The 16,256-nt window shown below is 34.0% G+C and overlaps 1 protein-coding gene across 1 annotated transcript in view; it reads left to right on the top strand.

The window, feature by feature from the left end:
- LOC102752803 (breast carcinoma-amplified sequence 3) overlaps positions 1 to 16,256 on the top strand; it is a 198,020-nt gene that overhangs the window by 106,623 nt on the left and 75,141 nt on the right. The window contains exons 12-13 of the mRNA XM_006756213.2: positions 5,360 to 5,530; positions 7,985 to 8,078. Of these exons, the coding sequence (XP_006756276.1) occupies positions 5,360 to 5,530; positions 7,985 to 8,078 (265 nt within the window). The remainder of the gene's footprint in view (positions 1 to 5,359; positions 5,531 to 7,984; positions 8,079 to 16,256) is intronic.

Raw genomic sequence — 16,256 nt, 5'->3', positions numbered from 1 at the left:
CAAGGAAGGGAAATCTCAGACAGAGTAATTAGGTAGCATCAGTGTTACTCAGTTAGTTTACAAGAGGTCCATTTCTCAAATATTCAGTTCTTTTTAGACTGACCTTTCATACACTTGCCTCAGGATAGCTCATTGCATTTTCATGTAGAATAATTTTCAGTTATGTGATGGTGGACAGTTTTTCAGCTCTTTGCTATAATTATGTTTTTGTGTGCCTTCATAAAAGGAAAGCGGCCTGCTTTATTCAGTAACTGGTAAGCTGTTTAACCGTCGCTAAAAGTGGACATGCTGGGATGAGACTAGACTAAATATGCTTTGAAAAGAATAAGCTCGAACTTCCTACTTGTTATGCTCCAATATTGCAAACTGTGAGAAATACACTCAGATCTTCCACATTTAACTGTAAAAATTATGTTGATGATCACACCCTCCAGTCAGTTCCCAATAGACCCTTGGTTACCAATGAAAGTCATGTTAATTGACATTCATTGTCAGCTCTGGCAATGTATAAAATTCTTCCAGTAGCACTTGAATAAAGTGGTAATGTTTAATTTTTGTTAATCGCATTTGCCTGTTTTTAATGCTTATTTGTATTCTTGTTTGTAAATTTATAAAATAAACGAAAAATATAACTATGAACATAAGTCACATTTCTTTTAAAATATTTTTAATTAAATAATTTAAAAAATTATAGTTTGCATTCCATGTGAATTTGCATTAGTTTTGGATGCATATTGGTTACACAATCATATGCTTTACAGTGTAATCCCCCTGATATATCAGTACCCAACTGGCATCATACACAGTTAGTATAATATTAATATTAGAGGGAAAAGGGGAATGGTTATTTTAATACATGCACAAAAACATATGCATTGATGAAATATTTTAGTGGATAGTGATAATTTCTGATCCTCTAGAATTCAGTTTTTTTCAAATTACCAAGTTGTTTAAACACCCTTATTTTTAAGTATGTTTCTGATAACTCCAATATTTGGTTTTGTTTTCAGTGTATTTTTGTTTTTTCAGCTGGTCCTTACTTATAATGTCTTGACTCATGGTTTTCCAGATCGTATTTCAAAAATCTTTAGAAACAATTTTAAATTTGATATAGTATCAGAGTTCTGCAACACGGTCAGTCTTGGATAATTTTAATCCAATTTTAGGGATTGAAATGAAATGTTTTAAATAATGTTTACCTGAAATAGCTCTGACAACCTCATTACTACTGGTTCTCTCTTTTGTCTATTCTGTATCCCTCAGGTTCCCAACCACGGCATGGAGGGAAGGTCACCCAATTGACCCCTTGAACATAGTTCCCCAAGTCTATCGAAAAAACCACTCAGTCTCTTAGTAGCCCTCCCTAGAATCATCAAATGCGTCTAGGCCTAAAATATTTCCTTGTTCTCTTGGATTTTGACCTAAGAACTCTTCACATTCTTGTTAAATACTCCATATGTTCAAGCAGAGTTGAACAACCCCCCCTCCCCCGCCCCACCCCAATTTTTTCTACTTGTTTTCTTTGGGAGGATTAACCTGATTCACCTAGACTATCATTGAAAATAGAAAATAAAAATTTCTTATTTCTTACCAGTTTTTTTCATTTCTATGTAATATTTTTTGAGATGTAACATGGAAAAAATTTTAAAAGTCATGTAGTACATGCTCTTTAAGAAGATGTTAATCTTAAAATAAATTCACAACCATTTCATTATATCACTTTCTCAGAAAGATTAATATTTCTCTCTCTCTGACAGTTTCTGATGTGGATTTATAGAGGTTACATAACTGTAGACGGATTAATTTTTAAATTTTTACTCTTTTTTCACTGTGCAATTATAAATGTAAATATATTAGTTGAATATGTACTTGGATCTCCTACGCAGCAATACTCTTTCTTTTCTGTTCTGTTCTTTTTATTTTTTCAATTTCTGGGTTCTCAAATAGCACTTAAAATTAAAGTTTATACATTTAGGTTTTTCCCTTTGATTTTGGAAATAATTTATTTGTCATTCCTTAATAATATAATAGTGATGAATTCTCTGTGGTGGTGATAAAGGAAAAACTTAATTTTGAAATTGTCCAAATTGGATTATTTTGATAAATTTATAAAATCTTGTTCCACATTTTCTAGTTACTCTATAACTGTCCTAGTTGAGTTTTCCTTTTAATGTGTTTTAACCCCAGTATGGTAAATTGATTTAATAAAAATGCCTCTATTTTCTCGTTATCTGATAACTTCTTAATGACAACTAACAGGTTTTGTGAGAGCAGTACCATTAGCACTAATGGACAGGGAGGACAACTGATATGGCATGAGAAAGGTTAAAGATGCCTAGTGACCCTTTGGCAAGTCTGTCTGCAACAGAACGGAATGAGTACTATGCTGATTCGAATTTTTGGTCATAGTGGATTATCTCATATTCATTATAAACTTACGTTCAGTTTTTTTACAGATAGTTCTATGATTACTCTTAAAATTATTCATATATATATAATGAACTTTTGAGTTTAGATACCCCAGATTGTGAAGACACTACCTAAATTAACATATCTATTTGGCCTAGTTAGATTTATTGTTAGCCTAATTTTTTTCTTAGCCTTTGTTGTATTTGAGAAAATCATCGGGTATGCACGTACCCTTTCTACTAAAAATCTAGTGAAAAGGCTAATTACACAGTGAGGTGATTTAGGTATCTAAATGTGATATGTGAAAATTATTAAATAATATTATATATTGCTTCTGGACACTACTGCTCATCGATGAGACATGGAAACAAATTTCTTCTAGAAGCAAAGGTCTTTACTAATGTAGAAAACGTCTAGCACTCCTCTCTCACTTCCTGCATTAGACCTTATTTGGAAGTTATTAGTAAGCTATGATAGATAATACTATCTTGTCATTTACTATACAAAGTGCAGATTTGATGACTGTTAAATTTTAATAACATGACCCCACTGGTAGTCATTACTTATTTTTTTTATGAGAAATACTGTAACTTTCATGTAATATGAGCCCTTGCCTAAGAAATATACTACCCTGCTTCCCTGGTCCCCCCATCCTTGAGTTTTTTCCTAATTCTTTTGTGTAAACTTTCCCGTTTATCTTGTGGTTGGCTTTGGTACATTATTTCCCACTTTCTGTGTGCTCTAGTTGTTTTAGTTTGTTCCTATTCATTGGTATAAGAGCATGAAATAATAAGCTCAAGGGCAAATGGAGAGGCTATACAAGCTAAGACTTTAAACCTGAAAGGCATTATTTTGATAAAGGGGTAGCTCCCTTTAAGTGGGACCATCTCCATTAGCATTAATGGAGTCAGTACATCAGCTGAAGCATCTCAGAGGTTAATAAGGCTTCCTGGCTAGCTTCTACATCAATACACCGTGGCGCCTGGTTTTGTTGGTCCTTCAGAGGCTTTCTTAACAATCTAACAGACTCTTTGTAAGTCATTTCTTGTGAATTATTGAAACAAATGTTTGGCAGCTAATTGAGGAACGCTACTGTGTTTTATAATCACTGCAGTTTGAGTTTTTAGCACTAAACAAAACAGTTAAAATTGATTTGTGGCTTTTTTTCTGGTTTCAGTCGGCTGTAAGTTATATCTTTTTGCTTGGCTTTGGTGGTCATTTAAGTATTTATTAAAATATAGTGTTATTGTCTTCCTCCCTCACCCCTCCCCAGTATATGTGTGTGTTCTGAATTCATGAAGTATGAGATCACAAGTAGTAACAGGAATAGATTATAAGGAAATACTGGAGAGAGGTTAAATTCAAGCTTAGGAGATAGATAGCCCTAGTTTTAAGTTCTGGCTTTGTCATTGGCTAGGTGTTGTGCTTAACTTCTGAAGCCTCCGTTTTCTCTTAAACTGAGGTGTTTGAGGAAATCTATAGAGATCACTTATGTTTAGAGCAGCGGTTCTCAACCCGTGGGTCGCGACCCCTTGGGGGTCGAACGATCCTTTCACAGGAGTCGCCTAAGATCATCGGAAAACACATATATAATTACATATTGTTTACAGTAGCAAAATTACAGTTATGAAGTACAACGAAAATAATTTTATGGTTGGGGGTCACCACAACATGAGGAACGATATTAAAGGGTCGCGACACTAGGAAGGTTGAGAACCACTGGTTTAGAGCCTTAACCAATCCCAAGTTCATAGTAAAGGTTCCATAGAACATAGCTACAATAAAATAATGCATAAAGTATTAGTGTTGATCCTGTGGTGTTTTAATGGAAAATTTCTTTGGGAAATACATTTCCTTTTTGAAATTTAATCTAGTTGTGGTTTAAATCCACATTTATTTTCCCATAATTATTTTTAAAAGAGAAAGTCACCTATTAAAAATTAATTTGAAGTATTTTAATAAGAACTTTTCTCACAATGTGAGAACTGGAAAAATATTTCTGGTTGTGTGCCTTATACATAATTTTTGATATATCCATGTAATCTAGATTACTTATTTAGTCTCTAATGACTAGGTGTTTTTCCAATGTTTATGAAATACATAATTTTCTTTATGCTCTAGCTTTCTTCCTTTTAGACAATGCCCCAAACATTACCTTAACCATATTGCTTGGTAATGCATATAAGATTAATTAGATGAGAGTCCCATAAAATAAAAAATAATCACACACATTATTTTTGTCTATTTGCTTTGAATGAAGTGGAACTAAAATGTAATTATAAAGCATCTTAAGTTATTTTTAATTAAAATTGCATTTTAGAAGCATTATATTGAATTGTTTTCTGTAATCAGAGAGAAAAGAATCTTCTTTGCTAATTTTATATGATATTTCATTCATCTAGTAATTAGTATGTTGGATGGAGACTGTATTTTTCACATGCCAGATCCTGATGTACAGTCTTATATAACAGCATATTATAGATTATCTTTGGAAGCATGATCTTTTTTCACATAAGGATTCTACCACATCATCCCAGTCATTTCCATGCTAAAAAATAGTTTTAAAATTAGATTTGTAATATCCAAAAATCATCCTACTTCTTACTGTGTCACATGTTTTAAGTTATATACATAAAGAAGAGGGGAACATAATTTTTATAAAATATAATTGTATTCTCATTTGAAACAAAGCTTTTTAGTTATTTACCTATGGCTTTATTCTCACCATGATTACTTTGGGGCTGTACTGATACCATTCACTCAAACTGATACTGAATTTACAGTCATATGAAAAGTCAGACTGAATTTCTGTGAAGTTCACTGCTACATATAGGCTCCTAAGAGAAGAGAGAATTTAATGGGTTGGAGAATTAACAAATGCAAATAACTTCATATCAGAATTAAAATTCTGATATGAAGTTATTTATAAATTTTACCTTTCATCTTATAGACTTTGAAAACTGGCCTGACAATAGTTGGGAAAGTGGTGACTCAGCTGACAGGCACGCTGCCTTCAGGTGTGACAGAAGATGATGTTGCCATCCATAGTAATTCGAGGCGGAGTCCTTTGGTCCCAGGCATCATCACCGTAATAGACACGGAAACAGTTGGAGAGGGCCAGGTAAGAACTTGCGATGCATGTAATATCCATTTTCTGCAGAGGGCTGGCTGACTGAGAATATTCTTTGGGATCAGGATTAGCCAAAATGTACTTGGCCTTGTAAGTTGTTAATTTGGATTTCTAGAAATCAAGGTTATTTTAGGTTAGATTCTTCCCACTCCCCCCCCCCCCAAAGAATGATGAATAATATGTTAGAACCTGTTATTTCAAATTTTATAAATGCATCAAACCTGAAGGTAAAATTGAGGTTCCATGAGATTCTCTTGTTATCTCTTCATAGGATATGTGTTTCACAGGCAGATATTTGCTCATAGATCAAAAGGATCATACATCATATTTCAGGGAATTTAAAAAAAGGTTGCCTCTGATGGTTACAGGTGAATAATATCAACTTTTATTATAGGTATTTCCTTAAATATGAAGAATACATGAAATCCCAAAGTATATGTTAGAATACATACATGATAATAGCTAATTGTAAAACCCTATATCTTTAGATAAAATAGATTTTTAAAATCTTAAGTTCAGAAACAGGAGAAATGATTTAAACATGGAAAAATGCCTTATGCTGGCATTTAATCTAGTTGATAAGAAACCCATTGGGTTTAGTTTTTTTTACTCATGTACTTACTAAATATCTCTTCTTTTGTATCATAGTTTTAGATTTAAATACATTTCTGAAAGGAAGTAATGTTAAAATTCATTTAATTTGTGATCATTACTATAAAATATAATCTAATACCAATTACTAAAATGAGATAGTAAAGCAACATTTGTGAAAAATTGCATTTGTCAGCTACTCATGTACTAATTTCTATAGTAAGATCAATTGTCATTTAAAAAAAAAGTGGAGCCTATTGCAATTAAAAGAAAAAACTCTGAGATTTTTGAATTTATTATATTTTAATTGAAATCAGAATAATAATAATTCTCCACCTTGCCCATCTTAACTTTGTTGTTAAACAACTATGTTATAGACTTATATTCTTGTTTTAAGACTCTTTTCAATGAAGTGATAGCAAAGTTTTCAGTTGACTGTAATGACATTTAAAAAAAGCTGTTTTAGTTAGGTTAGCTCAAGTTGATGGACACATACAGATCTTCTCTTTTTAAATTGGAATTAAATATATGAATCCTTTAATGTTTTCTTTCTTTTGTTCTTTGATTCTTAATTAATTCACCTCCAAGGCCACCCACAGTTACTAAGAGTAGTAACGACCCTTCTCAGAATTGTCTAGTGTGGGGAGTGTAATGTACGTCTGTTAAACATCTAGCTTTTGTTGACAGACAGATTTGTGCTCATTTGAAAAGTAGGAAATGTTATGTCTTATTATCTCTAATGAAATAGAGATATAACTCATTACTTTATTATATGTAAGTGTAGAAATATGTTAAAAGAAAAATTAAGCTAATTTCATAAAATGCATAAAAATAGGCCATATGTTTTCAAATGTTTGTCACCGTACCTCCTCTCCCCTGCCTTCTCCCATTCTTCAGTAACCTTTTATAATTTTAAAATGGAATTCTCAGGTTTGGAATATGGAAATGAACTGTAGATTAAGGAGTTGTAAAAGTTATTTTTCCTGTGATACATTCATTGTTAACACTTGAAACAACTAGGAAATAAGACTCATAGAAATGTTAGCTTTTAGGTTAGTGTCATTCAACTTGAAATGTTCTATTTTCTATTATTTGTTTGAGCATAATCTTATTTTCACTCCTACTTATAAAATATTCTAAAATTTTAACTCGACTTAGACATTTTAAGACAGGAAATATTTTGATGTTTAATAAATGGTAAGTTGCAATGTGCATTTTAAAATAATTATAAATATTTTTTTAAAGCAACAAGATTTTCTCAGTGATACTGTCCTCCCTTTTATTTATTTTATTTTATTTATTTTTTTTACAGAGAGGAAGGGCTAGGGATAGAGAGTTAGAAACATCGATCAGACAGAAACATCGATCAGCTGCCTCCTGCACACTCCCTACTAGGGTTGTGCCCCCAACCAAGGTACATGCCCTGGACCGGGATCGAACCTGGGACCCTTGAGTCCGCAGGCTGACAATCTGTCCACTGAGCCAAACTGGTTAGGGCCACTTTTGCTGTTTAAATCCATTGAGCCTTTAATAAATAAAGATATTTTCATGTTTACATTGGTGGTGTATAAAATTTTATTCACCATCTTTCTGATACTAAAATGATTGTCTCTGTCACCTGTAGTCAAGTTAACCAACTGTTTAGTGTTTATATGATTGATCTGCTGGAGTTGTATTATATCTTTTCCTCATTCGTGAAGTGGTATTTTCACTTTTTAGTGGCAAGAATAATCTTACAATATAATGGAAGCATGTTATTTGGTCATGGACATTGTGGTGTAACTGTGTATATCTTCAAACTCAGTAATTGGTGATTAAAGCTTAACTTCCATTTGCCTCTTTATTTTTGTAAAGGTGCTTTTGAGTGAGGATTCTGACAGTGATGGTATTGTGGCCCACTTCCCGGCTCATGAAAAACCAGTGTGCTGTATGGCTTTTAACACAAGTGGTATGTTTGTTTCTCCCCATTTGTATCATGGGCTTTCCAATTTGATTTTTTTGAAAATGGAATATCTAAAACACGAATCTCGTTTTTCTTCTATGTGCCAGTGTATATAAGAAAAGTAAATAGTTTCAGTAACTGGTTATTAAATGAATGAATTTATAATAAAACTTAGATACCCTGTAAACATTAGCTTTATTCACAATACCATGGTGAAAGCAGCAGTCGGTAAACAGTGTTGTTGAGTTGCATTAATTTCTGAATTACAATTAAGCCAAGAACTTCAGTTATTTCAATCAACATATTAATGTATGCGAATGGAATTTTCTTTGTAACTTAAAGTTTCTTTTTAATGTCACATTTTATAAACTAGTTTACTTATATTTTTTCTCCTTTTCTTGTAGTGTTTTTGTTTTTCTGGTTCTTAAAGCATTTGGTAAAGAGAGATGTTAAAGCAATGTGGAATGCCCTATTATCTTTTGTCAACCCCCCCCCCAACTTTTTATTATAAAAAGCTTCAAACATAAAAACAGATATAAAGGTTAGTATAATAATGACCCACTTATCACTACCTTGATTAAACAAGTGTTCACATTTTAATGTATATATTATATATGTATGTGTATTTTGCTGAACCACTTGAATGTAAGTTTCATATATTATAACATTTCACCCATTACAAATGAACTATGCATTTCCTAAGAATAAAGACCCCTTTCTATATAACAAAAAATTATATATTCAGAAAACTAACATACTATATTATTAATATCCAAACCAAATTTAAAATTTCCCTGGCCGGATAGCTCAGTTGGTTGGAGTGTCATCCCATACACCAAAAGGTTGAGGTTCCCCTAGTCGGGAAACATTTGGGAGGCAACCAGTGCATGTTTCTCTCTGTCTCTGTCTCTCTGTCTCCCTCTCTTTTCCTTTTTTTCTCTCTCTCTTCCCCTCTCCCTTTCCCACTCTAAAAACAATAAACATATCTTTGGGTGAGGATTAAAAAAAACAAAACCCCAATGGTTTCAAAAGTGAATTCTCCAGCTACTTCAAACTAAGTTCTAATTAAAGTTCACTTCTTACATTTTGTCATGTCTCTTTAGGTCCTCTTAATCCAACTAATAATGTCCACCTTTTCTTTTTTACAGTGCCCAGACCAGTTATCTGATGCAAATTCTGTACTTGTCATATTTTTTTTTCATTATAGTAATGTTTTCCTTATTTCCTAAAGAGGCTTTTAAATGACATTCAAGCTAAGGATTTTTTTTTAACATCTTAAGTTTTTCTGTCTACAACATTTCATCCCAACAAGAGACATATAATATCAGGTTGTCTTGCAATTTATGATACTGTGATCACAAGGAGAAGTTAGTGACCCATCATCGAATGTCTGCATATTGGAGAGAGGTTTCTCTTGTGGAGATTAGCAAGTAATCTGCAGAGTGTTATTTTGGCCTCATTGCTGAAACAACTTTTTACTTAATAGTTTTGTTACATTGAAGGCTGTATTATAATGGTGGTTTTTCTAATTGTATTGTGTTCTCTGCATTGATTATCTGCTATCCTATCAAAAAAATTTTTTTCTTTCATCAACCAGTAATGAATCACAGTTATCCTGTATATAAAAAGCAGATATTAATTGCTTAATTCTTTATCTTTATTTACCGATTTTCATTGTTAGGAATTGGTTTAATACTTCCAGTGGCAGAATTCTACTCCAGTGGAATTAATTTTAAAAATACTTTGTTCATAAATAAAATTGTTTTCTTGCTTTCAGAGCTGAAATAGTTTTCATAAATTTACAATCCTTTTAGATCTTATTTCTTTGGTTGATGTGTCTGAAGAGACTGCCATTTTATTTTATTCTGCAGAAATGATCCTATTAGTTAAACTTGATGGAAAGATCCATCTTTCCTTTCTTCTGAAATAAAGAATGATGGTAAGCGGATAATATAGAATACTTTGAATAATCTTTCTTCTAATATCTTAATTAGTCATTTTTGATAGAGAGGAAGATTTTTATAGTGATTGTTGATCAGTAGGGTTGATTTAATTAATGAAGACAATGATTTATTGAAGTACTCTGAATGTTGTGGGAATTAAGTTAAAATTGAAGAAAGAGTCTGGAAGTTCTGTTCCTTATAGCACTCTACTTGGAGTAACCAGTATGACTCATTTTATAGGCCATCTGTTATGTCAGATCTCCTTTGTATTAATGTATATTTCACATTACCCTAGTCAGAATGCTTCAGACACTGGAAGCTGTATTTTTTCCTGTCTATAACTTTCTTTCGTAATAAGAACATATTATATAACATAAAGAATGTAGTTATCCCTATCATTGTCTAGCAATTAACGCTAGAAAACTATTGTTTCTTTCCTTTGGTTTCCTAACTTTGATCTGCATTTGCCTTTGAATTCTGTGTGAACTCCCCAATTTGTGTTTTTATGATAAGATTTATCTTTAAATATTTGTTAGCCTAGTTAGCCTGAGTTCCAGTTTACATTTGGATTCACTCTTGGTTTATAATCTGTGGGTTTTGACAAATATATAGTGACATGTATCCACCAGTATAATACTACACCGTATAGTTTCACTTCCCTAAAAGTCCCCTTTGCTCTGCCTGTTCATTCCTCCCCGCTTTGTTTGAACCCCGACAACCACTGATTTTTTCCATCGTTTCCATACTTTCGGTTTTTGCAGAATGCCATATATTGGAGTCTTACAGTAGGTAGCCATTTCAGATTGGCTTCTTTTACTTACTAATATGCACTTCCTTCTTCTCTTTGTATGCCTCAATTGCACATTTCTTTTTATGTTACTCTCTAAATATTTTTTATGGTTCAAAATTATGGTAAAGCCTATATTTTAATCTATGAATAAAAATCATATATTTTAAGTATTTTACTTGGTCTTTTAAAAAATATTAGTCTTTGAAAGAGGTTTCTAGGCTTTACCGTATTGTTAAAAAGTTCCTGGCACTAAAAATGTTTGAGTCCATTATCAAAAAGAGTAACCCTTGGCATGATTTTCACCCAACGCATTAGGAACTAACTCTTTCTTTTAACTAGAGACTCCATTCACATTGCCTGGCTCAGTCATGGTGATTCAGAGAGAGTCAACACCCATGGAGTCTGCTGGTGTGATAGGGACTTAAGGAAGGAGAATGCTTTGTGGAGTTAGGAGAGCCTACTAGAAGATGAGATGACTATTAATTTGGTCTTTGATTATTGGGCAACATTTTTCAAGGGGAATTCAGTTCTAAACTGGAACCTAAAAGATAATTAGCTAGGAAATAATGATTCAGTGCCTGGCATATAAAGAAATATTAGTTGAGTGAAAGAGGCAAGAAAAATATTGCACGTTCAACATAAATTGTGAAGCAGAATCTATACCAAGGACTGATCAATTTCTTATGTGGTAGAGATATTTCAATGCGTCGTCATTTCTGCAATGTTTTATAAATGCTTTGTACCTGTTTAAATATTTGAATTAAATGGAGGGTTCATAACTCAGCAACCACTCACAAAATTGGTCTGCAAAATATAGATGCTGGTAGGCAGAGATTTCATACATTTGCTTACAATTTATCTTGGTTATTTACTGTTCAGCTCTTAGTATTTTTACTATTCAGAATATGACTGATATTGCTTGAGTATGGCACAAGTGTGTATATAAAATATTTAATTCTCAATGATGTGAAAGCCTTGTGTGTGTGTGTGTGTGTGTTTTTAAAAGCTGCCTACCAGAGAATGGCTATGGCTGCCACCTATTATCTAGCTCCTAACATTAGGTGACATTTTATTTGTCAAGTTTTCGTGTCATGTTTCTCATTTTAGCCAACCCTCCCAGATCAAGATAGAAATACATACATATGAACTATTTGAGTCAAGAAGCTGCGTTGCCATTTGTAAATGCATGGATATCTTAGTACAGTGGTCGGCAACCTCATTAGTCAACAGAGCCAAATATCAACAGTACAATGATTGAAATTTCTTTTGATAGCCAAATTTTTTAAACTTAAACTATATAGGTAGGTACATTGTTATTAACTTAATTAGGGTACTCTTAAGGCTTAGGAAGAGCCACACCCAAGGGGCCAAAAGGCCGCATGTGGCTCGCGAGCCATAGTTTGCCGACCATGGCCTTAGTAGATGTTATTTATTCCATTTAAATATGATGAATTTTCTGTCAACCTTTGTATAATTATTTCTCTGTAAATTTACTTATGTTATAAAATGAGGCAGTTTTTTGTTCTCTGGCTGAATTATTTTTGTTAGCTTCTGAACATATATTAATATAACTTATAGATCCTCCAGTGACATTCTCCAGTTTTTCTTTACATGTATCCATACATATTTTTAATTTTTTTCATACTTCTAAATTTATACTAATAAGTTTTAACTCTTTTGCCCTTGTAATAGTCTATTTGGTTAAAGGATTTTTCATAGGGACTGTAGGGTGGGCAATAATAACCATAGTGTTTATAAGTTTAGGGAAGTTCATTAAAACAAAAAACATTGATTTTTTTAAAACCTAATCTTCCTCTAATCTTTACCTGTATTATACTAAGAATATAAATAAATTTATTAGTTTCTTTTTTAGAGAAGCATATTTTTAGATGACAGAGCTGTTAAAATTTCCTGGACATCAAAATTCAAGAACAAACCAGACCTGTTGTCCACATTAAAAGCAATGTAATATGTACATGATGAAATAACTCTAAAAGTGAATTAAGAGGGAAAAGTAGGTTGTGTGAGTCAGTGGCATCAGGTTCAGTCTTGTATGGGTCCTACTCAGAAAAGAAATTAAGGGATGCCATTAAATAGAGCTGTGAGCAGCTGCATTCAGTTTGTTTTTCAATTTCTCCTTCCCATTCTTGTTTACTAGCTATGACTCTGAGACCTGAATTAAAACAGATATTTTAATGGCAACATTTATGATTTGGTTAGAAGTGCCAGAGAGGCCTCCATGCTTAGATCTGGGCAGCTTCAATATGGGTGGTGTAAGTTTGTTGCTTTCAATTATTTAGATATACAATGAATACCATTTCTAGGGAACTTTTAAAATAAAATTAATACACTTTTTTTTAAAGCAGTTTTAGGTTCCAGCAAACAAATGGAAAGTACAGAAAAGTTTCTCTCACACACACATAACCTCCTATTCTACCAACATGCCACACCACAGTGGTAGTTTTGTTATAATCATGAATCAATATTGATACATCATTATCAGTCAAAGTCTTTAGTTTATGTTAGGTTTCACTGTTGGTGGTTTTACATTCTGTAGGTTTTGACATATTAATATTGATTTGTATCCACCTTTGCAGATATAGAATTATTTTACTACCCTAAATTTTTTTTTTTCAAATTTGGGACTTCTTAGTTACTGTTTATTTTTTTACTTTTTCTTACTTTTTCAGTCATTTTTTAAAACATTCTTTCTGCTTCTGTTTTCCTCGTCTTTCCTTTGGAACTCCATGATTCATAGATTCATCTCCTTGATGGTATCCCACAGGTCTCAGAGGCTCTGTTAATTTTTCTTCATTCTTTTCAAAATACTATCCTTCCTTTCTTGAATTCCTTTTGTACTTTTCTCAATATAGTACACACTTTTATAGGTTATTTTTGGGTTCTCTGATGAAGATGACCTCTTTAAGCTATTTTCTGTCTGGGAATATCTGTATTTTTGCCCATAGTTTTGATAAGTATTTCAACTAGAGATGATGTTTTAGTTGGACACCCCCCATCACCCCCCCTCCCCCCCAGCAGCTGTCAGTTGTCTTTCTATGTTCACAGCTTTTGGCATTATTAATTTAATCCTCTTGATTGCTTGCATACAGAATTGCACTTTTTGGGGGGCAGAATTCTAATCTGCAGTGTCAGCTTAAATGGAGCCTTTGGAAATTTTTCTAAAGTTCGGTACCTTCTTACCCTCACCTATTGTGGATTGCTCTCTTTCCGGTTGTATTGTCTGAGGTGAGAGCAGCTGCTCCTATTTCGGTGTTTTTATACTGAACTTTTAAATAGATTTTTAAAGTGCTTTGATTTTTGTTGTTTATCAGTTTGTTTTTGTCATAGGGCAAGAACAACAGCTTCTTTTGATTTTACAAATTCAGTCCAAAAGTCTCTGCGCTGGTCATTCAAGTGTGTCAAATGTTCTCTAGGACACTGGTTTACACTGGTTTACACCACAACCTTTGTACATGTATTAGCTTGGGCTGCCATAACAAAACACTGTAGACTTGATGGCTTAAACAACAGAAATTTATTTTCGGACAGTTCAAGATCAAGGTTCCGGATGATTTCGTTTCTAGCAAATGGCCACCACCTGGCTCTGAGCTTGCATAGCCTTTCCTTGGTGCAGTGGAGCAGGGAGAAAGAAAGAGGTGGCTCTCTTCCTGTAAGATGCTAAGGCTATCAGGTCAGAGCCTCTCCATTGTGACCTGATATATACACACTTAATTATTTCCTAGGAGCCCTCATCTCCATGTATTGCCACACTGGGTTTTTAGAGTTCCAATATGTGAATTTTGGAGCTACACAAACATTCAATCCGTAACAGTACTTTTGAGAATCATTGTTACTCTTCGTTTTTAAAACATCTTATTTGATCACAGCCCAATTCTAGGTTATTCTGTTTAGCTGTGATTGTTGCATCATACTTAATTCCACGTGTTTAATTCCACGTTAAGGTATTCAGTTATTTTGTAAGATATTAACTGTTAATGATACTTCTATCTTTAAATAACTTCCTTATTTCTCTGAGTGTATTGTCTGAAAGTCTGGCACAGTGACTGACGGCTTCAACCAGGTCTACATTTTCCCTCCAACATTTATCCATAGTAGATATTTTTCAGCTCCTTAAACATGTTACATCATTTTCCCTCTGCCTAGAATCCTTTTTGACCTGGCTAACTTTTACTTACCTCTTGAGTCCCATTTTTAAATATTATTTTAGGAAGACTTACCTGACCCTACATAAAATGTCATTCTCCCCCCGTCCCTGCTGCCCCCACCTCACCTTGCCACTTAATTGAGTGAGTTACTTTATCTGCTTGGATCACTCTCAGTATTTTAAATTCCTTATCAATAAAATGAAGGCCAGTATACTGAGACCTTAATAAATATTAACTGTCTTCATTATTTTTAATTCTCTCATTCTAGTTTTTTATTTATTTACTAGAGGCCCAATGCACAAAAATTGTGCAAGAGTAGCTGCCGGCACCAGTTTCCCTCCAGCATCCGGGACCTGGGCTTCCCTCTGGCCCCAGCTTCGTCCGGAGGGATGTCTGGTCTAATTAGCATATTACCCTTCTATTATTATAGATACCCCTCAAGAGTATCCTTTTGGAATGTTTTCTGCTAGAGATGAGCTTTCGTTTTGTCCCCAAGGTTTTTTTACCCTGTCAATTTTCACGTAGTTGATATTGAGGAATTATATCTCTCTTTATAAAACCCTAATATGGTAATTGTCCCTCTGACCATTCAACCATTCAACTAGTCACTATGATGTGCACTGACCACCAGGGGCCAGTAGGTTAGCTTGCTGCTGGGGTCCGGCTGATTGGAACTGGGGGAGATGGACCAGACACGCCCTGGACACCTCCTGTGGTCCCTCCCTGGCTCCGATCGTGCAGTGCTGGGGGCCCTTGGCCTGGCCTGGGCCGTCTCACAATCCTGGACCCCCTGGGGGATGTTGGAGAGCTGGTTTCAGCGCGATCCCCGCAGACAAGGCCGAGGGACCCCGCAGTGCATGAATCCGTGCACCGGGCCTCTAGTATTGAATAATTACATTAATTGTTTCTTTCTTTATTGTTGTAATTATGGAGATACTATGGCAGGGCAGAGATAAAGCATTAATCAATGTAATTAGTCATTTGTTGAGTAAAACCAATTTATAAATAATTGTGGTTCCAGTAAGAATTGTCTCTCTTCCTAAATTGTGGGAGTGATCTATCTTGTAGAAGCTACATTATATTTATGTAACTGAATTCACTAGATTGGCATATTATTAATTACTAGAGGCCCGGTGCACAAAAATTTGTGCACTGGGGGGGAGAGGGGGACGTATCAGCCTGGCCTGTGCCCTCTCGCAGTCTGGGACCCCTATCACACACAGAGCAGGGCCGATCAAGGGGAGTTGGGGCGCCACTCCCTGTCACCCACAGAGCAGGGCAATCA

This window comes from Myotis davidii, unplaced genomic scaffold (genome assembly GCF_000327345.1).
Source record: "Myotis davidii unplaced genomic scaffold, ASM32734v1 scaffold993, whole genome shotgun sequence".
Classification (NCBI taxonomy): Eukaryota; Metazoa; Chordata; class Mammalia; order Chiroptera; family Vespertilionidae; genus Myotis; species Myotis davidii.
The sequence above is the reverse complement of the archived record's forward strand: the minus strand, read 5'-3'. Positions and strand labels throughout refer to the sequence as shown.